The 22,235-nt window shown below is 43.8% G+C and overlaps 7 protein-coding genes across 9 annotated transcripts in view; 3 read left to right on the forward strand and 4 right to left on the reverse strand.

The window, feature by feature from the left end:
• Positions 1-63: 63 nt before the first annotated feature.
• LOC109544152 (calcium-independent phospholipase A2-gamma) lies at positions 64-6,819 on the reverse strand. Its single transcript, XM_048662045.1, has 8 exons — positions 6,456-6,819; positions 5,589-5,955; positions 3,971-4,108; positions 3,643-3,916; positions 3,382-3,584; positions 3,134-3,325; positions 2,861-3,071; positions 64-564 (listed from the first exon to the last, which is right to left on the reverse strand). Exons 1-8 carry the CDS (start codon positions 6,503-6,505, stop codon positions 314-316), a joined length of 1,686 nt encoding a protein of 561 aa, XP_048518002.1. The 5' UTR covers positions 6,506-6,819; the 3' UTR covers positions 64-313.
• A 600-nt stretch (positions 6,820-7,419) lies between these two features.
• Positions 7,420-10,980, forward strand: LOC109544144 (transmembrane protein 245). 2 transcript variants are annotated; one of them, XM_019914185.2, is made up of 10 exons: positions 7,420-8,089; positions 8,140-8,368; positions 8,419-8,513; positions 8,572-9,327; positions 9,381-9,548; positions 9,603-9,792; positions 9,846-10,030; positions 10,088-10,316; positions 10,369-10,543; positions 10,593-10,980. In XM_019914185.2, exons 1-10 carry the CDS (start codon positions 7,577-7,579, stop codon positions 10,765-10,767), a joined length of 2,715 nt encoding a protein of 904 aa, XP_019769744.2. In that variant the 5' UTR covers positions 7,420-7,576; the 3' UTR covers positions 10,768-10,980. The 2 variants fall into 2 exon arrangements, with proteins under 2 accessions (XP_019769744.2, XP_019769745.2); XM_019914186.2 differs by having other exon boundaries at positions 9,603-9,789.
• On the reverse strand, positions 10,855-12,285 carry LOC109544167. The gene is made up of 2 exons (XM_019914220.2): positions 11,641-12,285; positions 10,855-11,583 (listed from the first exon to the last, which is right to left on the reverse strand). The coding sequence occupies exons 1-2, from the start codon at positions 12,219-12,221 to the stop codon at positions 11,211-11,213; spliced, it is 954 nt and encodes a 317-aa protein (XP_019769779.2). The 5' UTR covers positions 12,222-12,285; the 3' UTR covers positions 10,855-11,210.
• Positions 12,286-12,384: 99 nt separating this feature from the next.
• LOC109544148 (ribosomal protein S6 kinase delta-1) lies at positions 12,385-15,203 on the forward strand. 2 transcript variants are annotated; one of them, XM_048662043.1, is made up of 12 exons: positions 12,385-12,597; positions 12,658-12,815; positions 12,865-12,976; positions 13,033-13,185; positions 13,240-13,540; positions 13,588-13,709; positions 13,756-13,893; positions 13,946-14,070; positions 14,127-14,480; positions 14,541-14,745; positions 14,800-14,895; positions 14,949-15,203. In XM_048662043.1, the coding sequence occupies exons 1-12, from the start codon at positions 12,487-12,489 to the stop codon at positions 15,069-15,071; spliced, it is 1,998 nt and encodes a 665-aa protein (XP_048518000.1). In that variant the 5' UTR covers positions 12,385-12,486; the 3' UTR covers positions 15,072-15,203. The 2 variants fall into 2 exon arrangements, with proteins under 2 accessions (XP_048518000.1, XP_019769753.2); XM_019914194.2 differs by having other exon boundaries at positions 12,386-12,597; positions 13,588-13,706.
• A 6-nt stretch (positions 15,204-15,209) lies between these two features.
• LOC109544172 (eukaryotic translation initiation factor 3 subunit J) lies at positions 15,210-17,013 on the reverse strand. The gene is made up of 6 exons (XM_019914234.2): positions 16,672-17,013; positions 16,521-16,609; positions 16,209-16,316; positions 15,864-16,146; positions 15,652-15,788; positions 15,210-15,593 (listed from the first exon to the last, which is right to left on the reverse strand). Exons 1-6 carry the CDS (start codon positions 16,682-16,684, stop codon positions 15,537-15,539), a joined length of 687 nt encoding a protein of 228 aa, XP_019769793.1. The 5' UTR covers positions 16,685-17,013; the 3' UTR covers positions 15,210-15,536.
• Positions 17,014-17,056: 43 nt separating this feature from the next.
• LOC109544166 (probable 39S ribosomal protein L45, mitochondrial) lies at positions 17,057-18,409 on the forward strand. The gene is made up of 4 exons (XM_019914219.2): positions 17,057-17,250; positions 17,304-17,615; positions 17,671-18,021; positions 18,075-18,409. Exons 1-4 carry the CDS (start codon positions 17,203-17,205, stop codon positions 18,339-18,341), a joined length of 978 nt encoding a protein of 325 aa, XP_019769778.2. The 5' UTR covers positions 17,057-17,202; the 3' UTR covers positions 18,342-18,409.
• A 227-nt stretch (positions 18,410-18,636) lies between these two features.
• Positions 18,637-22,235, reverse strand: part of LOC109544141 (regulator of G-protein signaling loco) — an 11,218-nt gene continuing 7,619 nt past the window's right edge. The window contains exons 2-9 of the mRNA XM_019914182.2: positions 21,136-21,249; positions 20,740-21,077; positions 20,415-20,682; positions 20,169-20,357; positions 19,832-20,102; positions 19,482-19,645; positions 19,207-19,426; positions 18,637-19,148 (exon numbers count right to left, since the gene is read on the reverse strand). Of these exons, the coding sequence (XP_019769741.2) occupies positions 18,718-19,148; positions 19,207-19,426; positions 19,482-19,645; positions 19,832-20,102; positions 20,169-20,357; positions 20,415-20,682; positions 20,740-21,077; positions 21,136-21,249 (1,995 nt within the window). The 3' untranslated portion in view covers positions 18,637-18,717. The remainder of the gene's footprint in view (positions 19,149-19,206; positions 19,427-19,481; positions 19,646-19,831; positions 20,103-20,168; positions 20,358-20,414; positions 20,683-20,739; positions 21,078-21,135; positions 21,250-22,235) is intronic.

The raw sequence follows: 22,235 nt of genomic DNA on the forward strand, positions 1-22,235 counted from the left end.
CAGTTTATATTATTGAAATAAACGAAACTAAGTAGAAAGATAACAGTAAATAAGCACAAAAAATAACAGTTGAATTACTTTTTAATCTGGTCGTTAATATACCCAAACAGTTGATACTCTAAGGATACAGTAAACGTTTGTAAATAATTACTCTTCACCCGCGGTTCGTTCAAAAAGATGGCTGAAAACTATCAATGCAGCCCGAAAAGTAAAAACGGGAGAACAGTGAAAAACCTTTTTAAACCTCTAAAATTAATTAAAAAAAATAAATAGATTGACTTTAATCACAGGTTCTTTTCCAAGCAGCCGCGTTCTACGCATAGATTTGCCATTGCATGTTCAACCAGTCAGTGGTCTTCTTCTTCAGGCTCTTGCTTTGGCTCAATTTCTTCGCTGCATCATGAAACTTGTCTTCATTTCGTCGCAAGTACATGATGGCGTCTCGTTCCAACTGTTCGAATTTCATCGGCTCGATTTCACTCATTGAGAACATCTCGGTCAAGTACGGATTGAATCGGTAGTAGGTTCCTTCTGGTAGTAAATCGGATAACATTGCATGGACACCTAATATGAAAAAAAAACATTTATGCAAGTTGTTCCTGAAGATGGAGCCTTCTGGTTTTGTAAAACAAACTTTTTGATTTTGACAAACATCTGATTGCGGTTTGGAGAAATTACTTGCCAAAAAACTTGCATTAACTATTAAAACATCTAAAATTCCTGATGATGCCCACAAATCGAAACCTGTAGCACTAATTTAATGGAGTTTTATCTTCAAAATGTGAGAGAAAAGAAATATCTAACGCGTAGAGTTTTGTATGTATTCTCTGAAACAAGAGTGCAGAAACTGTTCCAAGGCAGTCAAATGTAAAAAAATCGCCAAAAATTCCCTGATGATACCCACAAATCGAAACTTTTGGGAGCAGTTTAGTGAACTTTTATCTTCAAAATGTGACAGAAAGGAATTCTCTAGCTCGAACAGTTTCGTCGGAATTTATTTTGAAAAACCAGCTTGCAGAAGTTGTTCCAAAGCAAAGTCAAACGTAAAAAAATCGTCAAAAATTCCCTGATGATACCCACAAATCGAAACTTTTTGAGCAGTTTAATGAACTTTTATCTTCAAAATGTGACAGAGAGCAATTCTCTAGCTCGAACAGTTTCGTCGGAATTTATTTTGAAAAACCAGCTTGCAGAAACTGTTCCAAAGCAAAGTCAAATTTAAAAAATCGCAAAAAATTCCCTGATGATACACACAAATCMAAACTTTTGGGAGCAGTTTAGTGAACTTTTATCTTCAAAATGTGACAGAAAGCAATTCTCTAGCTCGAACAGTTTCGTCGGAATTTATTTTGAAAAACCAGCTTGCAGAAAGTGTTCCAAAGCGAAGTGAAATTTAAAAAAAACCGCCAAAAATTCCCTGATGATACACCCAAATCGAAACTTTTGGGAGCAGTTTAAAGAACTTTTATCTTCAAAATGGGACAGAAAGCAATTCTCTAGCTCGAACGGTTTCGTCGGAATTTATTTTGAAAAACCAGCTTGCAGAAACTGTTTCAAAGCAAAGTCAAATTTAAAAAAATCGCCAAAAATTCCCTGATGATACACACAAATCGAAACTTGGGAGCAGTTTAAAGAACTTTTATCTTCAAAATGGGACAGAAAGGAATTCTCTAGCTCGAACAGTTTCGTCGGAATTTATTTTGAAAAACCAGCTTGCAGAAACTGTTCCAAAGCGAAGTGAAATTTAAAAAAAATCGCCAAAAATTCCTTGATGATACCCACAAATCGAAACTTTTGGGAACAGTTTATTGAACTTTTATCTTCAAAATGTGACAGAAAGCAATTCTCCAGCTCGAACAGTTTCGTCGGAATTTATTTTGAAAAACCAGCTTGCAGAAACTGTTCCAAAGCAAAGTCAAATTTAAAAAATCGCAAAAAATTCCCTGATGATACCCACAAATCGAAACTTTTGGGAACAGTTTATTGAACTTTTATCTTCAAAATGTGACAGAAAGCAATTCTCCAGCTCGAACAGTTTCGTCGGAATTTATTTTGAAAAACCAGCTTGCAGAAACTGTTCCAAAGCAGTCAAATTTAAAAAAATCGCCAAAAATTCCCTGATGATACCCACAAATCGAAACTTTTGGGAGCAGTTTAATGAACTTTCATCTTCAAAATGGGACAGAAAGCAATTCTCTAGCTCGAACAGTTTCGTCAAAATTTATTTTGAAAAAGAGCTTGCAGAAACTGTTCCAAAGCACAGTCAAATTTAAAAAAATCGCCAAAAATTCGCCGATGATACCCACAAATCGAAACTTTTGGCAGCAGTTTAATGAACTTTTATCTTCAAAATGGGACAGAAAGCAATTCTCTAGCTCGAACAGTTTCGTCGAAATTTATGTTGAAAACCCAGCTTGCAGAAACTGTTCCAAAGCAAAGTGAAATTAAAAAAAAATCGCCAAAAATTCCCTGATGATACACACAAATCGAAACTTTTGCCAGTGGTTTAATAAACGTTTACCTTGAAAATGTGACAGAAATCAACTTTCTAACTAAACCAGTTTTTTCTATCTACATCTATTTGCACTTGGTGGAAATTAATTGTCAAAGAGAGGCTTGCCACAACGACTTCAAACGCGCATCTTCTCCGATCAACCTTCTGGCAATGACAATTGCAGAGACAAGAAATAATCCAAGAAATAAAACATAATATCTTAAAAATAAAATATCTTAAATAGAATCTAAGAAATAAAATAGTTATCCCTTGTCTCTGACAATTGCACTGAAACTTCCAGCACCTATACAGTAGGGGCTTTTGCCTTTTGCCGATCTAAATTAGCATCGTGAGCACATTGCCTACCTTCGGTGTCAGTGGCGCTGTCCAATATTGCGAGAAACTTGTGCTTCCACGACGTGCTACTGCTTGAGGTGGGCGCAACAGTTTCCATTGGATTGGGCACAGTTCGACCCGTTCCGAAGGAAACAACGCACTGTATAGGCGTCGAAGGCCACAGCAATTTGGCTTCGTGCACGGCAATGGCCGTGGGATTGTTGACCAAAATGCCGCCATCCTGAAAAAGTGTTTCCCCCATTAGAACCGTTCAGCTGGTGGAAGTGGAACCAACCAGCCCACCTGGTGAATCATGTTTCCTATCTTGAACTCTTCGAAATATGTGGGCGCAGCCGACGACGCTCGAACAGCCTCCCACACCTGATGATCGGTTCCGCCAATGTACTGACTTTGCACCCTCCAAGGCAACGAGTAGTTTCTGAACAAATAGGCGGAGATTCGCGAATGGTTTACCACTGCAGACACGGCACAATACTGAAAAAACGCGTTCGCTTAGCCTGATTAGGCGTCCTGTTTTCTTTGGGAGTTACCTTGGGACACTTTGGGTTGCGGTTGGTTTCAATCAGCGTCTTGTCCCACTGTTCGCTCAGCATTTTCTCCCATAGTTCCGTGTCGTAGTAGGACTGGGATAGGACCAAGTTGCTCGTTCCTTTAAAGGGGGTTTGCGTGAAAATCTGCGAACTAAGTCGCTTGTAAATATCGTCTGCTTCGTCCAGGGAATGCTGTTTTAGGCCTGCAATGATTGAGGAGTTCGTAAAGGCGACTGCGTTCTGAAATCTGGCGGTTCCTACCGATCAACGAGCCCAGGATCGCGCCAGTGCTGACGCCGCAAATGAAGTCAAACATCTCATAGACGGGTTTGCCGCTCAACTCTTCCAGTTTCCTCAGCATTTCGATCACCAGCACTCCTCTGGTTCCGCCGCCATCAATGGACAGGATCCTGATCCCGTTTCCTGCCACTGGCCCTGCATGTCCCAGCAGGGCGAAGGCTTCGTTCAGCACCCCTTGGGCTTCCAGGCCTTTGTGCTTTCGCTTGATTCGCAAAAGCAACCGCACGGCCCCTTCCTGCAAGGGAAAGGTGAATACTTGGAGGTGGACGAGTGGTGGACGGTTTCTTACCTTCACAGCTCCATGTTTGGCTTCAGGGTACTGTTTCAGGTGGCTGATTAAGTCCTCCATCCTCTCCAGCTTGATCGCTTCTGTGTCGGCCAGGGCCAGAGCCGTTAGGACGTGAGTGGTTCTGGACAGAACCGATTCCTGCAAGATGCCAACAAATTACCATTGTAGCAGAGCTGGTGAAGGGAACATAGATTAACTAAGTACCGATCGCTTTGTTAAGGCTTCAATGACTGATTAGATGYTGTTGAAGCGTGAATTATTTAATGATGTTTGTAACTGTGTTTAAAACATAAATGGAAGCGGCATTTAAAAACTCCAACTCGCACATTTAAGTGATTTGACTGCGCTTTGGCTTCTAGATGGCTTTATTTCACAGTTTACCAGGAAAAACCTCCAGTAGCACCATTAGAATGAGGGTATTCCAGTGCGAGTCAAAATCTATCTATTTAAAAAAAACCCTTTGCTTTATTTTCATCAAAAAGTTTTCACTAAACTCTAAAAATGTTTCGTTGAAACGTCGGTAGCTGCGTTGCCGCGAGGGATTTTTGGAAGGCGAAAAGTGCATTTGAAAGTGAAAAGCAATATTTTTTTGGAAAAATCGTTTGAAATTACTTTTTCTCCGAAAATTTTGGGCATTTCGAAAATGCATTTGTGACAATTTTTCTTCTTGCATCTTGCAAATGTCTGTGAGACTAAAAATGTTTCGTAACTAAACTGGTTTTCGAAACTTGAAGTTACCTTTCTTTCAGAAATTTTTGGAGATTTCGAAAATGCCTGAGACAAATTTTGTTTCTTCCATTTTTTTAACTTAAAACATGTCGAAAATTGTGGTAGTTTTGCGCCAAATAGTGTTTTGGTTTGTTAATTTAACAATTTCTCATTTGAAAATGTCTGTGAGACTAAAAATGTTTCGGAACTAAACTGGTTTTCGAAACTTGAAGTTACCTTTCTTTCAGAAATTTTTGGAGATTTTGAAAATGCCTGAAACAAATTTTGTTTCCTCCATTTTTTTAACTTAAAACGTGTGGAAAATTGGAAGGGAAGTACATAATACTGCTTGTGATATACAGGGTGATTGAGCTGACCTGAACCCTTGTCTTCTGCTGTCTATGAATTGGAAAAATTATCGTCGTTTTGGGCAAGGGTGGCGTAAGATTATTGCAAAATTTCATGTTTTCCGTCCCGTTTTGCATGTTTCTCGGAAGCAAAATGAGCAAGAACGCTCGTTTTTTGCATCATTCCAAAGAGAACTAAATGGCCTTTTTAGAAAGTGAACCATCGATAAGGAAATGTTGCAGTTTTCTCAAAAAAGGCTTGAATTCAAGAAGTTTTAGATTTGCGTGGTTTTTTTTGAGTTGCAAAATCCACTTGAACATAACGCTGCTTTTTTCGAAGTTTCTCAAGAACCATTCGAGCCACAGAATTCGTTTTGGCATCATTGGATAAAGAAATGAAAAGTCGATTCAGTCGAAACAACGTGAGTGAGGAAATTCGAGTAGTTTTGACCCAGAAAGTGAAATTTGAATATCAGACACTTACCAGCCACCCTGTATACGAGCTGTACGAAGTAAAAAATCCAAGTTCCGTGAATTAAAAATATTCTATGACTGTGTCTTACCTTCGATATGGATGGCTTGGCAGTTTTCCACTTCGGTTCAGGCACTTGTTTCGGCTCGTTATCCTTGAACATTTTACCGAAAACACTGGGAAATGAAAGGCCACTCCTCTCCGGCTCATTTGGGCCGATCTCCTGCACTTGCTTGGGCTCCAAGGAGGCAGCGGAGACCCCCAACTTGCCGTATGTTTTCGGGTCAACCTTTTGCAAAAAGTGGGCGAATTCCCTGTTCAAGGCGTTCTCAAAACCAGTGTCGCTGGTGAGTTTAGCCAGGTAGGATTTCAGGTGGTTAATCAGCTTCCACTGGGTCAAAATCACCGTTTTGGCATGCATTTTAAGGCTGTCCGGACTGGAGGAATCTGCGAAGCACCTAAAACACACCCATTGACACTTCACTACCGCATCGTCCCGTTAATAATTTGGATTTTTTGCACGCAAATGACGACAAAGTTGGCAGCTATTTGCAAAATGATAAAAATACGCAACAGGAAATTTGGATCTGGTGATTTTTTAAGCGAGAAGGGGAATCGGATGATCAACCTAAACAAAACTCAGCTGATTTTTTGACAACCGTCAACAAACAAGGCCACAGTATGCTGATTTTGAATTCTTAATGAGAGCGGGAGAGACAGCCAATATATAAGACGTCAGTGATTTAACTGGAGCATATACAGGGTGTTTCAACAGTGAAAGTTCCGGAACCATCCAATTGAAACACTGCTAGACAACATGTTTTGTTTGTGTGGAAATAAAGTAAACTTTTGCATCAATAAATTCCAAAAATGTGTTTATCTCTCTCAGCCCTGCACAGGATGAAGCAGGACAAGTACTTAAGGACATGCAAACAAAAGCGGGAAATCACTTGCATACCTTCTTCCAGCCGCTGATAAACACGCTCTAGACCGGCACAGATATTCCATAATGCACAATTCACTTGTTCCTAAATAATTAATCGCGTAATAGAGTCGCTCGAGCAATAGTTGGCCAGTTAAACTGGCTTCGAATCGATAGTGGTAGGATTTTATGGGAAAACTAGAAAAACAAGTCGCAATTCGAAGGTGAAAAATATTATTGAAAGCGTGTTTGCGACACTATTTAATAAAATTGCGTACTATTTAAAAAACAAACAAAAGACGACGGGAAAAACAAGCGAAATTCACTATCGCGGAACACTGTGGAAGGATCTCATTATATGAACTGATTATTTATAGCAACAAATAGCGCGCTCTGGTAAAAATGCGCATGTTTTACTGACGGAATACCATTTTAGATAATGTACTTAATAAAACACTCGACTACAGCTGGATAATCTCTGTAGATGGAAATAAGAACAATTGTTTCTGCTCATGCCACGACGCACGTACATAAATACCCAATAAACAAGTGGCTTTGTTGTTCATTTTCATTAGTAGTGAAATAATTATTTAAATAAGCACCTTGAATGGCGTCTTGGCATTCGCCATTTTATCAAGAATGGACGAGATATTTTTACAAGAATTTAATAGCTGTTCTGGGCATCTGCTATTCTGAGAATTTTTCCAGTATTTTAGGGCTTTAGTCTCGTATTTAAAATGGGAATTGAATTGAAATTCTCTAGTGGAGCAGATCGAGCTTGCCTTGTCTTCTAATGTATAGGAAAGAGATAGCTTAGCATGCGCCAGCTGAAAAATTGCGCCAAGCCCAAATTAAGCCCCTAAATTGCTTTTAGATGCAATTATATGAGTTATCAAATGCAAATCAACCAATAGCCAAATTAAATAAAAAAATCCTAATAATAAAATATTTATGTAAATTGCACTATTGCACAGATCACAGAGTACCTTTGTGATCTGTGCACTATTGACAATACACTGTTTACCCTTGTCAAGCATTTGTTTACCTCATTATAATATTTTGATTTTTCGTATTCCAAAGTGATTTCAATCAATGACTAATGTTTATAAATAACATCCGTCCTCAATAACAACCCGAGCAGTCATTGGCATCGAAAAATGGATCATCGATCGCCATTGGAGTCGATTTTTGGGGCAATCGGGAACCTGTCCCACGGGCACGATAAACCAGTGAAACAAGCCGTTTACAATGCCGTAGCCCTGCTGTTAATATTCCTGTGCTGTGCGGCTGTTTTGGGACTCTACCTGATTCTCTATCCGTTCATCAAGCCCCTAATGTGGGCCTTGTTGGTGGGATCAGCGCTGCACCCGTTGAAAAGATCGTTGAGAGACCGATTCCAGGGCTGGTTTCAAATGCTCGAGGACACAAACACTCCCACTATTTTAGGACTTGTGCTGTTGCCCATCAATATTTTCAATGAAGTCTCCGAATGTATAGGGCAGTTCTTATGGGACAGAATCAAGTTGATTTTGGCTATTGCGGTGCTGATTCCCGTTGCGGTTTTGCTCTACAATTTCACTCCTGGAGTGATCATTTCCATGTTGTGGAGCGGCACCGTTTGGATCTACCGGGCGCTGAACTTTGTCATCAGCAATTCCACTCTTCCAGTGGTAAGTTTTGGCTGGTTGTCGATATGATGATTTATGCAGCTTTTTTTAAGGTTTCAGTCATCATCCTCTGCTACCTTCCTCTGGTGGTTCTGTTTTGGAGCCCCGAGAACAACGTTCACTTTCACTACGCCTCCACTGCGGTCTGGCTGTGGGGTTCTTGCGGCCTTTCCAGCATTTTCCCCAGCTTCCAGATGCCTATTTTCATTGGCCTGCAGATCGTCTTCTTTGGGGGCTTCATTTCGGAGGTTTACGAAGCCTATTGCAGCATGAACGCTGCAGGTATTTTTCAGGTTGGACCAGCATCCAGGGGCTAAAATTGGGCGTTTTAGGGCACAACATCTCCTTCACTGAACTGTTGTCACGAGCGTTCCACGACAAGCCGATTGAGCTGGATATAAGCGACGAACATGAGCTGGAAGAGGACGTGAGTAATCAGCAAAACAGGGGCTTTGAAATTTAAAACAAGGTTTTTTGGGTTTTAGGAAGCAAATGGCAAGGAATTCAGTTCGCCCATTGTCTCATTTAGCAAAGTCCTGGATAGTGGGGATAATTCCACTCCGAAACACAATGAGGCGAAAGAGGTGACGACGAAGAGTGACGATCCGTGGGCTTTGGAGCTTTTCAACGAATCAAAACAAAGCGCCAAAGTAGAGAGTCCCGAACCGCGAACTGGGGTTTTAATCACCAACCATGGCATCCATCTGGTTCAGGCGCCCGACGCGAAAAAACCCAGACCAAAAATTCAGCGCTCACTATCCCAACCGCAGTTTAATCCTGGGCGGTTCCGCACCTTAAACCTGCTGAGTATTCCGCGGAAGATAAATCTACGCAATTCCAACCAGAACTTCAAAAGCACTGGCTACGAGAGCACTTTCTACCTCTACTCGGTCATGTGGTGCTGCTTAGTGATGCTGTTCTGGAAAAACATCATCCTGCTGCCGCTGCTGCCTCTGCCCATTCTCTACTATCTGATCAAGCACACTGGCACCTATCTGGGCCTCTGGAGCTATCTGTTCGATAAGTGCTTCAGTTTATTCGACCGGGCCAGTCACTTCTGCATGGAAAGGCACGACGCTCTGGTACCAGTCCCGATTAGGGGCTTGTATAAGTTCATGCACAAGATCAACGCAACTGTGAAAAGCAGCATCAAGGGCAGCATTGATACAGTGGCCAGTTGCGTGGTGATTTCTGGACTGATCGTCTTCCTCATCTGCGCCTCCATTTTCACAGCCCTGCAGGTCAGTGATAGTTCGTTTTGCTTGCGCGCGTTTGCTTGGACTGTCCTTTGCAGATATACGCCGAAGGAATAATGCTGGCGCAAATGACTAGCAATGCGATCAATCAGACAGTGGTCCAGAACCCGGAGTTGCGCCAGCTGTTGCCGCCCGCTTGGGATGAAACCATGGACTCCATCCTGGATAATGCCTATCAGTATGGACGCGAAGGCATTTCCAAGGCTGTATGTAGGGCGTAGTTGCGTTCCATCCAGCTTGTTTAACTGTGAAGCTTCCAGGTGAAAAGCGTTATGACTGATGCGGATGCCGTGCAGTCGGAGAAGCTGGAAAGGCAGGTTTTGGAGTTGTGGGATCGCATCTATCAGTCGTGGATGACTGCCCACGATGGCAACGGCCCCAAAGTCACCGAGGAGGCAGTGCGGAGCTCATGGGACGCTTTCGTTAAGGACATCAGGAAATCTCCAGGTGGTTTTTCAATTCACGCCAACTGTCAGCTAATCGTTAGTGCGTTATCTCCCTAGAAATATTCAACGTTAATGGGATCGTGGATTTCGCCAAGCAGAACGTGGGCACGTTGATGTCGCTTTTGGAGTCGGTTTGGAGCATCGTTATCAGCAACATCGGCCTGGTGATCGGCTCGTTCAGCACCTGCGTTTCCATCGTTCTAGGCGGTGGAACAGCGGTGTTGAACTTCATTCTGAACATGGTACAGTAGCAATTGGAGTCTCTCAGTAACGAAGTGATTGAATTCCCCCTTGCTTAGATTGTCTTCTTGACCACGCTCTTTTACCTGCTAAGTTCAAGCGCCGATAACTACAAGCCGGTGGAATTAATGACGCAATTCTCTCCAAGCGGCAGGCGATTCGGGCACGCCTTGGAAGCGGCCATAAACAGCGTCTTTTCGGCCTCCTTTAAAATGGCCGCGTTCTACGGGATGTGGACCTGGTTCATCCACAATCTGTTCAACGTCCAGATCGTCTACTTGTCCTCCGGTAGGCGCAGTAATAAAAAATTTACCAGGTTACATTGCCGTTCTCTGTGTAGCGTTCGCTACGATTTTGGGCGCAGTCCCATTCTTGGGCACATATTGGGCCTGCGTCCCAGGGATTCTGGATCTATGGCTGTCCCAGGATAGATGGATTGCTGCCCTGATTTTCGCCGGGTTTCAGTTCCTGCCCACTTCCATTGTAGATGCGGAAATCTACAAGGAAATCAAAGGGTGGGTGGAACAAGACACAAAAAGCAGGAGTAACGGGATGGTTTTTCAGCGGTCATCCCTATTTGACCGGCTTGGCGATTGCTGGCGGCATTTTCTGCATGGGAGTGGAGGGAGCCATCATAGGCCCGTTATTGCTGTGCGGTCTTTATGTGGCCATCGATCTGTCTTCGAATCTCTTCAGAGAATCTCCCGCAGGGGAATCGATCAATTTGGAATTGCACTAGAATGGGGCTTTGGTTGTCTCACCCTAGCTTTTCTTGTCAACGCTTTATGGCCGACTTGCGGCCAGCGAATCTCGTGAAAACTGCAGCTTTATCTGGTATAAACTATTAATTTATTCGTTAATGGCTCGATGGGTTAGACAACGTTTGCCAAACCACCCTTTGAGCTGAATTTTGTATATTTATAAAGTTAAGTGAATAAATCTGTTTGTTCTATGTTGCAATCATTATTCGCTCTATAAGAAGCAGCATTTTTCCATAAAAATTACAAACATTGAATAAAATACATTCCACTTGAACTTTGCGAATAAATCTTGCAAAGAGTTTGAGGCAAAAAAGACCAGAATAAAACATTTTCTACACATTCACTCGCTTCAACAGCACAGTTGGCACATTAATTAATCGTTAAACTTAATAGAAAGTAGCTAGTTTTGCGAAAACTGCAATTACCACGATTCACTTGCTGATACCTTTTTAATAAAGCAGTCTCGAAATCCTTGAAAAAATCCTTTTGATCTGCACCAAACCACCTGCGTTTCCTCAGGTGTTGCTTGTGCAGCTTGGTGCGTTTTACTGCTACCGTTGTCCTCAAATATCTCCAAATCTGCGCAACAGTTCGTCTTATCTCTGGGTGTGTGATTGATAATAAACCGCACATGTTTGCTGCTGGGGTCAGTTCGAATAGGGGCACATGCCTCAAAAGCTTCGTTGGTAAACGCGGTTTCCATATGGGCAAGTTTTTTCAAAAAGATGAATGTATTAGTGCACGTCATCGCCCCATCTATCGAATCGATCCACACTTGCGATAGGAATATGTCCCTGAAAATCCCCATTTTCTACGCTTGCACACATCGAGATCGAGTCGCTCTCACTTACCTCATAATCTTGTGCAGATGGTTGTTCAGCTGCCTGATGTGATTGCATTCAATGTGGCCCGTCATAACCAGGGGCATTTCGATAGTAAACACTTCCGTAGGGAAATTAGGGCTTGTCCCAAACATGATCACCACTTCCTTAATATGACTGGAAGGGTCACTAAACTGCACGGAAATGCCCTTCATGACCATCTCCATGTAATCGTAGGCAGCAGACACTACTCGATAATGCTTCTCGACGGTCAAATTCACTTTTTGCGGCTCATTTTCTTGCTGGCACAGCTTTTTTCGTCGCTTTTCCACCAGCTGCTTCATGTAAGTGTAAGAGTATGGAATTTGGCACTTTTGGTAGATCAGCCCCTTTAAGATTTCGTTCACCAGCAAAGCCCCGCCCAATGGGGTCAATGTTAATTCGCTAGTTACGGTAACAGGCAGGATTTTCTCAGGTTGAGACATTGTTATGTATGTGCACACAAACCGGCTAGCTGGATAATTTAGAAAGCCAGGAAAATTCTTGGTTATGTAGCTAGTTGGATTGACTGGTGTCAATGTTGCCATTCTTGAAAACTTTAATGTGGGCATTTACTGGCAGAAGAATAAGCAGCTGAAACTTTACTGTATTACTAATTTAAACTACCATCAAAGAGTCAAAATATTTATATTAATTATCGAGAAAAACCGTCAGTTTGATTCAGTTCAATGCTGCCACAACACGAGACGAAAATCCCTAATACTTGACACTTCACAAACAAATCTCCAAAAGTGGGGTTAATTGTAGTTGATTATTTATTTACCTGTGGTAAAATGTAAATATTCAGTCCATTGGGCCCACTTTTGCCAGCGAGCGATGAGTTTGAACCCGCACAAAACGCCCTGGATGTCTTGGGTGCGCATGTTCGATATTCCGGAAGTTAGCAGGCACAAGGATGGTTTCACTATTTACAGGATCATTTCCTTTGTAAGTTCGTGGAAATGTGGTCATTTGAGGCGTATTTCGTATATCGATTTTGTTGTTTAGTTTTATCCAGAGTCCTGTCCGGATGCGGTAACAAAGCTGATAGTCTGGAAGCGATACAACGACTTGAAAAGTCTGCATAAGGAAATGAGGGTGTTGCACAAGAAACTGCACATCCAGGATGAGTTTCCAGCCTTGCCAAAGTCGGGGCTGTTTAAAAGGTGCAGTGGTTTGGCAAGGGTTTCCTCCATTAATGTGGGCCAATTGCAGGTTTGACGAAGAGACTGTTAACCAAAGAAAAAGGGGCATTTTGGGGTTTTTAGAGTACATTGGCACCCACTCGGTGCTGTTTACTTCGACTGTTTTTGTCAAGTTTTTCGAGGTATGTGCCGCTTAATCACCTTGTTGGGTAATTGAAACGACTAAAACTTGTTGTAGACAAGTCACGCTCCATCGGATTTACTTAACAGCAACATTAGTGCAATAAGGGCCAATTTGCATCTACCTGAGGAATCCTTCGAGTCGGATGAAGACCAGAACATCAGCGACACAGACTCATTTACCAGCAGTAATCTGGGCTCAACCTCACAGGTTTTACTTAGGGAGCAGCAATGGATTTCCATTAAATAACAGGATTTTTTGCAGGCAATTGATCAAATGTCCGATTCCATTGCAAAGAGCGGCGCCAGCAACTTGAAGAAACTGAACTCCATGACCTCAATCGATTCGCAGTCTTCAAAAACATCTGAAACCGTCAGTGTTTCCAACATGGATGGTTGCTTGATGCTTCTAGACACCAGCGGGCAATCGGACGAATTTACCCAGTACCTGATGAATGCCTGCATGCACATCAACATGGCGATAGAGCTGGAGAATGAACGGCAGTATGAAGAAGCCTTTTCCGCTTACAAGATTGCAGTGGATATTTTGATTAGTGGAGGCAAAGGTGAGGATTCTCCATGGGGAAAATAGAGGACGATAAACCGGTTTCAGATGATCCCAACTACGACAGGAGGCGAATGGTGCGGTACAGGACTGAAAAGTACTTGATCAGGGCTGAGAAGATCTTCAACATGCACCTGGCGCCTGAAGTGAAGGAACTTAACCTGCAGGTAGTACATAGGTAGTGTCCTTAAGGAAAACTGGCAAATTGTGGTTTAGAAGGGCGAGCCATTGGCCAAGCCCCTTGTGCTAAAGGGCCCACTGTACAACCTCTACAAGTACAAAGTCATTAAAATAGTTTCCTCATCGGGGATGTTGGCGTTGCATTGCGAACTGCAACAGCTCTTCTTCATTAAGGTGAGCGCTGCCGCAATTTATCCTCCAACCTCTCAGGGGAATTGTCTTGCAGGTTATACATAAAACTGTGCAATTCAGTCGAGATTTGATACTGCCGGAAAACGTGCCTTATATGGTCAAGCTAATCAGCCACTGCAGCAGCGACAACGCAATTTACCTGATTCTGGAATACTGCAGGTAAGCAGCGGTTGAAACTGTTCGGAACATTTCCGGAAACTCTCAACGGGTTCAAGTGGCACCAACTTGCGGGATATTCTGGAAAAGAAGTCGCCCCTCGACCAGGAGGATCAGATTCTTAGGAAGATCCAGGATCAATCCGACGATGAATCGGAAATGAGCTTCTCGGAGCTGCTGAGCGCGTATGCGTCCAACAGACGCGCGGAAAGCAATCCCGAAGACTTCGAGATCATTGATCAATTGCCCCCTGGCAATATTCTGGATCAACCGCTTGAGGAAACAGGGGTTTCCGTCCAGATTGACGGAGGTGTGAGCGAAGCTTCCAGCTTAACCGAGGAGAGAATTGCCAAGTGGGCAGGCCAGCTTCTGCTCGCTTTGAACAAGCTCCATTCTCTTGGAGTGACTTGCAGGTGCTTTCTGTAGATTAGAGCGTTTGTAGGGTTGCTCAAAAAACTCCTTATATCCGTTAGAGATCTGCAAATGGACAACTTACTAATAGACCAATCGGACAATCTGGTGCTCACTTACATGTGCAATGTTAAAGAGCTTTGCCAGTTGTACTCCAGCGGGATTAATCTGGATTTGGCTCCGGAAGTTTACAGCTTTGAGGAAGTGACCGAGGCAGTGGATTGGTGGAGCTTCGGCGCGATTCTCTACGAGCTCTTGGTTGGAATGGTACACTTCCAGTGAAGATTTTTGTCAGATTAGTGCCTAAACACTGTTTTGCAGCCCTTAAGCCGAGTGCATGCGAGAGGGCTGAGCAGTTACACCCACTTAATCATCCCCAAGTATGTTTCAATTGAGGGAAAGTCCCTATTGAAGCAGGTAGAGGGTTTTAGGGGGGCTTAAGTAAATGTGCTGACTTTGGAACGTTGCAGCTGCTGATTTTTGAGCCCGAAGAGCGCCTGGGTGCGAAATCCAATGGCGTTTTGCACTTGAAATCCCACCCGTTTTTCCGAACGGTTTCATGGAGCACATTAGAGCGGACGTCCCCTAGTTGACCTGATGGATGCATTTATCTTGTGATATTATTTATTCCCGTAGGATAAGCTAAAAATAACTAGTATTATATACAGTTCGTTGCATTTATATTGGTTGGAATGGAATATAAGGAGTTTCAGTTAAGTCAAAAAGCAGCATTACTGATACATGCCTTTATTGTTATAGAAAAACAGTTCTATTATATCTGAATATGTAGCCTGGGCTTCTCAATCCCGTTCCGTTTGCTGTACAATTCCGTTGGCTTAACGAAGATCGGGAAATAGAGCACATTTCGATTAGTAGAAAAGCCACTAAAATGACATACTAATCCACTGTTAGAAAATATGTTTTTTATATAAAAATAGCTTCCAACGAAAGTACCTACTTAAAAATAGATAAACAAAAAGTACAACTTAAGCGCCTCGTTAGACTAATGTTAACAAAATATTTATAGAAATATAAACAAAGGAGAGTAAATATTGCTGCTACATGAAGTCGTCGAATTCATCGAAGGTGTTCGCCGCGTAGTCATCGAGCAATTGCTAGATAAGCAGAAAAAAATTAGCAAAATTGCAACTTGAACAAGTTCTCTCTACTCACGTTGCTACCCTCGATCTTCAAGCGCGCTTTGCCTTTGCCCTTGTTCTTCTTCGCCTTGTCGCCCTTTTCTATCTTCTGCTTCTCCAAATACAAGTTGTCTAGGGTGTTTTTTATTTTCTTAATGTCGTTAGAGCTCACTGTAAAAGCCACAAATTAGCAACGAACCATTGAGGAAAATCAGTCGAACAGTTCAGCGAACAATCTCCACTTACTAGCTGCACATAAATTCCTAGCGAGCCCTTCAGTGAAGTTCACATAGTCGTTTCCATGCCTGGATAGAGGAGTCAACTGTCTGGTTAAAGTCTCGGTAAACTGCTCAAATTCCCCAGTGGTCGAGGGCAGTTTCAGTCCGTCGATTTCCTCCGGGGGCGAGCCGCCGAACGTGGTTTCCAGAGCTAGTTTTAAGTCGGACTCCTTTTGCATTCGCAGGCGTTCTTCTGGGGAAAGGTCTTCGTCTTCGGCCAGACGCTTCTCCAGCTCTTCCCTCTTTTTCGCCTGAGGAACCCAATTTCGTGATTAGTTGCCTGTTTGCTTTTATTAACAAAACAATTTTATACCTCTTTCTCTGCTATCTTATCGGCCAGCGACTTCTTCTTGGACTTCTTTGGCTCAGCCACTTTCTTCTCCTCCTGCTTCTCGTCCTCGTCATCGTCCTCCCAGCTTTCCTATTAAGAGAAAAATTCACTGTAAAAACTTCCAATTTCATGTGTCTTTTCAGGTTGTTCAGCAAAAGCAGCTTTTGGAAAGTGAAATCAATAAGGTAAACTGCTTCTGAATTGTTAAGGAGTTGATTTCGCCTTGAAACCAGCTGGGTCCTTTCAGTAGCCTGGGGCGCAACCAGAACCTGATTGCAAACTACGGACACAAACCTTTACATCCTCCTCCTCATCTTCGCCGACCCATTTGTTGGTCTTGAGGGCTGCAGCGATGACCGGAAGGGGCTCGAAATTTTCATCATCTGAAACCATATGGGCGATAAGTATGGACGGGGGCTATCAGGGAAAGCTTCCAGTAACTTACCCCAGGATTCCATTTCGCTCCAGAAGGTTCGAATTTGGAATAAACACAATACGAAATTGGCACAAAAACCAACCTAAAAGTTCACGTGGGTGCGTGCCAATGTCAGAATGTCAGCCAAAATGGGGGGTTGGAACGACCGAAACTATTGGAAACTCGCCCGAACTCTAACAATTTGCTGGTTTTCGCTCGATATCAAGCACGGGATTTAACCTTTTTGTGTTTCTTGTTCAAATTCACTATTTTATTGGTGGACTTCGCCTCTCCTAAACACAAATGAACCAGATTCCTCGTATCCATTTCACACTTGGCAAAGCAACTAATCAATGACGACAACCTGGCCACGTCGAAAACCCCTAAATTAACTGTCAAATGTGGCACTTTTCACGCTCTTACGTTGGTCCCAGTGACTGCAAAGCATCACGTTGTTGCACGTCACTTGCCAATCTTGCCATAATATTTGAAGTTTATGTCAAAAACTTTCAGGTTAACCTTTTAAAATTATTCGATTTATTTGCATAAAAGCGTCCCGAAATGGCGCTTCGCACTGCGTTGGCAAACGCCAGTTCCCGCTTGCTGCATGTAAGTTTTCCCAGTTTAAACTGCCAAGGGAAATATGCATTTTCTCTTCTCAGGAGCACATCAGCGGGGTGGTAAGAGCCCCATTGCTGAATGCCCAGTTTGTGCGGCATCGCAAAACCAAGCATTGGCTCCCCAAATGGAAGCAGTTGCGGCGACTGAAAGTGATCCCAGTGAAGCTGCCCGAGCTGGGTAAAAAACCCAGTGATTTAACCGAAGAAGAAATGCGTTCCCGGATGAAGGAGCAAGGCCTGGTCCCGCCCAGGCCTTGGATGGAGCACCAGCACTTTATCTCCTCCTCTGGCGACATTTTTGAGCCGTATGTTCCTCCGGAAGGGGACGGCAAGGTTTCCCCAATCAGTGCTCAGGTGCGTTTCGCGTCTATTCCATATGCAGGGCAATGTAAGAAGGGAACCGTTTCAGGGGGCTAAGCAAAACTTGGTGTTCCTGGAAAAGAAGAGTCGTACCATGCTGGCGGTGCGTAAAATCCGCCAGTACGACGAAGACTTCGATGGGCCCGAGTTCTGCAAAAGTGCCACCGATATCTACATTAAAATGCACGAATGCATGGCTGCTAACGACAAGGAAACCCTGATCAACTACATCACTGAGAGAGCCTACCCTGAAGTCGTCCATAACATTGACAACAAAACGTTGCGCTGGAAGTACCTGAAGGATATCGAGCTGCCCCGAATTGTCCATGCCAGGAATACAGAAGTGATCACGCCAGATAATGTTTTCGCCCAAGTTACCGTCAGATTCCACACTCAGCAAGTAACTGAGCACATTTTCTCCATTTGCGGATTCTCATATTTGGATTTTTTCAGACTTTGGCGATTTACGACCGGTTCGGTCGTTTGATGCACGGGAGCGAAATCCTGGCGAAAGACGTCCTGGAATATGTGGTTTTCGAAAAACACCTTTCCAATCAGTACGGGCTTTGGAGAGTTCACGCGAAAATCATCCCGACATGGCTGCCTCCAAAGGACAACACAAAGCTGACCTACAGGAAGGTGTTCGAGACTGTAGTGGACCCGAACGTTGTCCCCCATGACGACGCCACTGATAAAACAGCAGAGAAAACCCCCAACTAGTAAAGGCTGTAAGCAAGCTTGTAGCAATTCGTTGCGATTTTTTAGTATTAAATTTGTAAGAGGACAAAGCAGTGTTATCGATAAGTCCTGAGGCCGCATTAATTTCCCCTTGAATCTCTTTGAGGCAGATTTGCTCATTTTCAAGCCACAGTTTCCGAGAATTTGAACTTAATTTGAAAATTCTTTAACAATTCTCTGCGTAAAGCAGACAAATAAAACGTGCTACTTATGAACGCAGGAAGTGGCAAAAAATGTGAAGTTCACCAATCTACAAAAAACAAACTTTATTAATTTAATAATACTATGTTAAAATGAATCTTCTTGTTAAATAAATATAAAATAATTTGTTAAAAAACGCATCACATCAATAAATACTTTATACAAAGCTGCTCGACGGCTGCTCAAGAAACATCTCGGTGTGCTTGTCCAGAGGCGCGTCTTTGGCTTTATAAAAGCCGGCATGGCCCCAATTTGGGGGTTTTATAGGTACGATTTTGGGCTTAGGCGGTAAAGGGGGCGGGTCCATTTTGGGGCCCTTCACCTCCACTCGAATACTTGGGACTTTAACAGGGTTTCGTCCAGTGGACGACACTGTGATGTGTTGGTTTTCGTAGTTAGGCGAGCCTGATTGGCGCTGGTTTTTCGTTAACGCCACTTTTGCCTGAGTATCCGGTAGGGTTTGAATCGGCCGGCCACACTGCCGCTCGTCGTCTTTGTCTTTGAGGAAATCCGGCAACTCGAAGTTGATTTCGGTGCCTCGTTGGTCTTCTAAGCGACGCTGGGCTCTGGTCAGGCCTTCCACTAGTTCTGCGACAAATAGGAAACTGTTGAAAACCGGGAATTTTCCGATTGCAGCTCAGCTTACCGTCGCTTTCACTGCACGCAGCCACATGCAGCTTATTGGCGCCAGCTTTTAATTTCGCTATCAGAGGCTTCTTGTGGTTGCTGTCCAGACTGGCCTCGCTTTCGCACGGCAGTTTAGGCCGTTGGGAGGCAATCTTCTTTTTTTTGTCGTGAACGCCCGAGTCGCGGCGCAGGAATTTGCCTAACAGGCCCGATGAGTGCTCAGAACCCCAGTCTTCGCTCTGGAAATCCCGCAATTGTTTATCCTGGCACTTAACAAGAAAGTTTGCGTTGTACCTTCACTGAGCCTTTGTCTGACCTGGACGATTTCATCGTCTCCCCCTGGGACTTTTCCTGCAAAATACCCTCGAATACTTTATTGGTGATTTCTTCTAGCTTGTCCACTTCCACGCTGTTCACTTTGAGCACTGGCCTGGCGGCTGCTGGGCAGCTGGATTCGTCTAAAAGTTTCAGCATTGTAAGTTAAATCAGTTCTATTCAAAAAGCACCACCAAAAAATCGCTCCAAAAAGGTCTCATATGAAAATGCGTCAAAAACTCCTTGCTTATGGCAAAAAAATTAAACTTTCGCTACTAATAAACCAACATTTTGTCCATTTAATGCAAGAATCATCAACCCAAACTAACCTTTCAGCTGAATGTTTAATCGGGCATTGTCGATCGTAGTGACGGCAAGGCCAGTATCCACAGGGTAGCCAGCCTTGGTAACATTCACTTCGTCTAGACTGAACTTGTACTTATGGAGAATCGGGCGCAGCACGTCGATTATCAGCTTGGAGGACTTGGACTTGACGGAGATGATTTTCCTGTTGGGGAGGTCCAGTTTGAACACCACCCGTTGGTCGATGGTCACTTCACAGCCTGCCAGCTTGGTTGATGGTTCCGTAATGTCCAAAGCCTGCAAATGGGCGAGAAGCTGATGTAATTCCACCCCCAAGTTGCACTGGTTCCATCCGAAACCCACCTTCGGGTGCTTGTTGGTGAACACTTCATAGGACGAGTAGGTCAGTCCCCGCTTCTCCAGCAACCTGTTGATGAGTTGCTGAATGGAATCGCCCTCCCTGATCTGAACCACCGTGGTGCTCCCATTGGTCAGCAACACTCTGCACAGCGACGTCCTGGCTTCTGGACCCACGTCCTGCCTGACTGCCTCCTGCGAAAAGTCGTTTTTTGGTTGAATCTCACGCGTTGATTGATTGCGGAGGTTTACCTGACTGGCTGCTAAGTCTAGCGAAGTCAGCGACGAATGGCTGGAATGAATGTCGCTGGCGCTCGCCAACCGTTTATCGGGAATAGTCAAGACGCCGTCCCAACTTTTCTGAGTTTCGTTGCGATCGCGGGACTTTGAGCGCTGATTTGTCGGGTTCTTCCGGTGCCACGGCAACAGCGACTTTCTGCGCCGATCCTCAGCGTTGCTCAGCGACTTTTTCAGCTTCGGCGTGCCGAGCGCTGATTGCGTGTTGTTGTAGAGCGATAATCTGCAAAAGAAACGACACATTTGAAGCATGTCCCCATTTGACTAAGCTTGAACTAACCTTGCATCATTCGTAGGTGTGAAAACGTCCCCGCTCAGACACTGCTTGTACAGTTGCGACTTCAGGAACCTCGGATAGCTATCGAACTTGATGAGGTTGAAGATTTGCTTCTGAGCCGTGTCGAAGATATCGGGCCCGGGATTGTCCAGCCCCTGTTCGGCCGCTTGGACGCCCTGGGCGTCCACATTGACCGCCTCCACCGCCCCGTTCTCCAAATGTTGCTTGAAGATTCTTTGGGCTTCGCAGCTGCGTTCCTTTTGCGCGGTCAGGCGTCGGTAGCGCTCGCACGCCGTCCAGAAGTAGATGTTTTCCGCGCTGAACTCCTTTTTTAAAAACTCCTGCAACATCCAGACCTGTAGGCGATCGTTTCGGGGGCGACTGGGACCGGGTACTCACTGCGAAAGCATGCAGGCCTACCGGATCCTCCAAGAGGCGCTCGAACGAGGTGGCCCATAGGGATGGGCCGTCGCCTCCTGTTTTGCCCGCGACGCCTCCACCGCTTTGGTCGCACTGAAACACCAAATAGTCGATTATCAGCCACATCGCTTTGCCTACTGATCGCCTAGAGTGCGAATAGCGAGCGTAAACGGTCAAAGCGCGCAGTTGACCAACGTCAACGAATCAACATTAAGTTCTCCTTCCACCTTCCTATACTATAACTACACTTTTACTAGTAAAATTTGACACTTATTTTGAGTAGATGTCATTGCAACTTACTTTGCTTAGTTCTACTCACCTTTTTCAGGCCTTTAAACCCAGAGAACCCGATCGAAAAGGGTGTAAATATTGTTTAATGTTATAGATGTCATCAACTCCAACAATTAAACAAGCCTGACAAGTCTCAACTGTCAGCTGTCACTCGACAACGAGAAATTTGGCGTTTCGCAGCGCCACCATCGGCAGTTGTTGGCGAAAGCGCCTCATTCGAAAAAAAACGACCATCTGCTAATATACAGGGTGTTCGTAAAATGCGTTAGGAAAGTTTGCGGAAAATTAAATTTGGATTTCAGGTAAAGGGACATGTACCGGTAAAGTGAAGATTGCTAAGATAAAACTGCGCCAGAATTCCGAACACCCTGTATAAATAGGAAACTGAAAAAAATACCGAATAACTTTGCAAATCGGTAAAATCTACCAATAGAGCTTTCCATTGCAGACGCAGATTACAATGTAAATAGCCACGTTGTGTTAAAAAAAAAACTCTTGTGGAAATTAACAGCACAGACACTGAGCCACGCTTATTATGCACTAGAGAGATAATTAGCTGTAAAATACTGGGCTTATTGGTCTGTTTCCTGTCACGTTTCAATTAAATGGTCACATCGATTTTTTGCTGAGCTATTGTTGGCACAGGTGAGGTGCGAATTGCTTTGTCGCCTGAGACAATACGAAGTAATTTAATTCGCACCTTTGTTGGCTAAATTTCGCCGCATCAATCATAATGCAGCTTAAACCGATTCGGAGGCTCTGTACTTGAAAATTTGTCAGATATTCTC

The sequence above is a fragment of the Dendroctonus ponderosae genome, unplaced genomic scaffold (genome assembly GCF_020466585.1).
Source record: "Dendroctonus ponderosae isolate FM_Combo_2020 unplaced genomic scaffold, Dpon_F_20191213v2 Dpon_F_20191213_10, whole genome shotgun sequence".
Taxonomy (NCBI): Eukaryota; Metazoa; Arthropoda; class Insecta; order Coleoptera; family Curculionidae; genus Dendroctonus; species Dendroctonus ponderosae.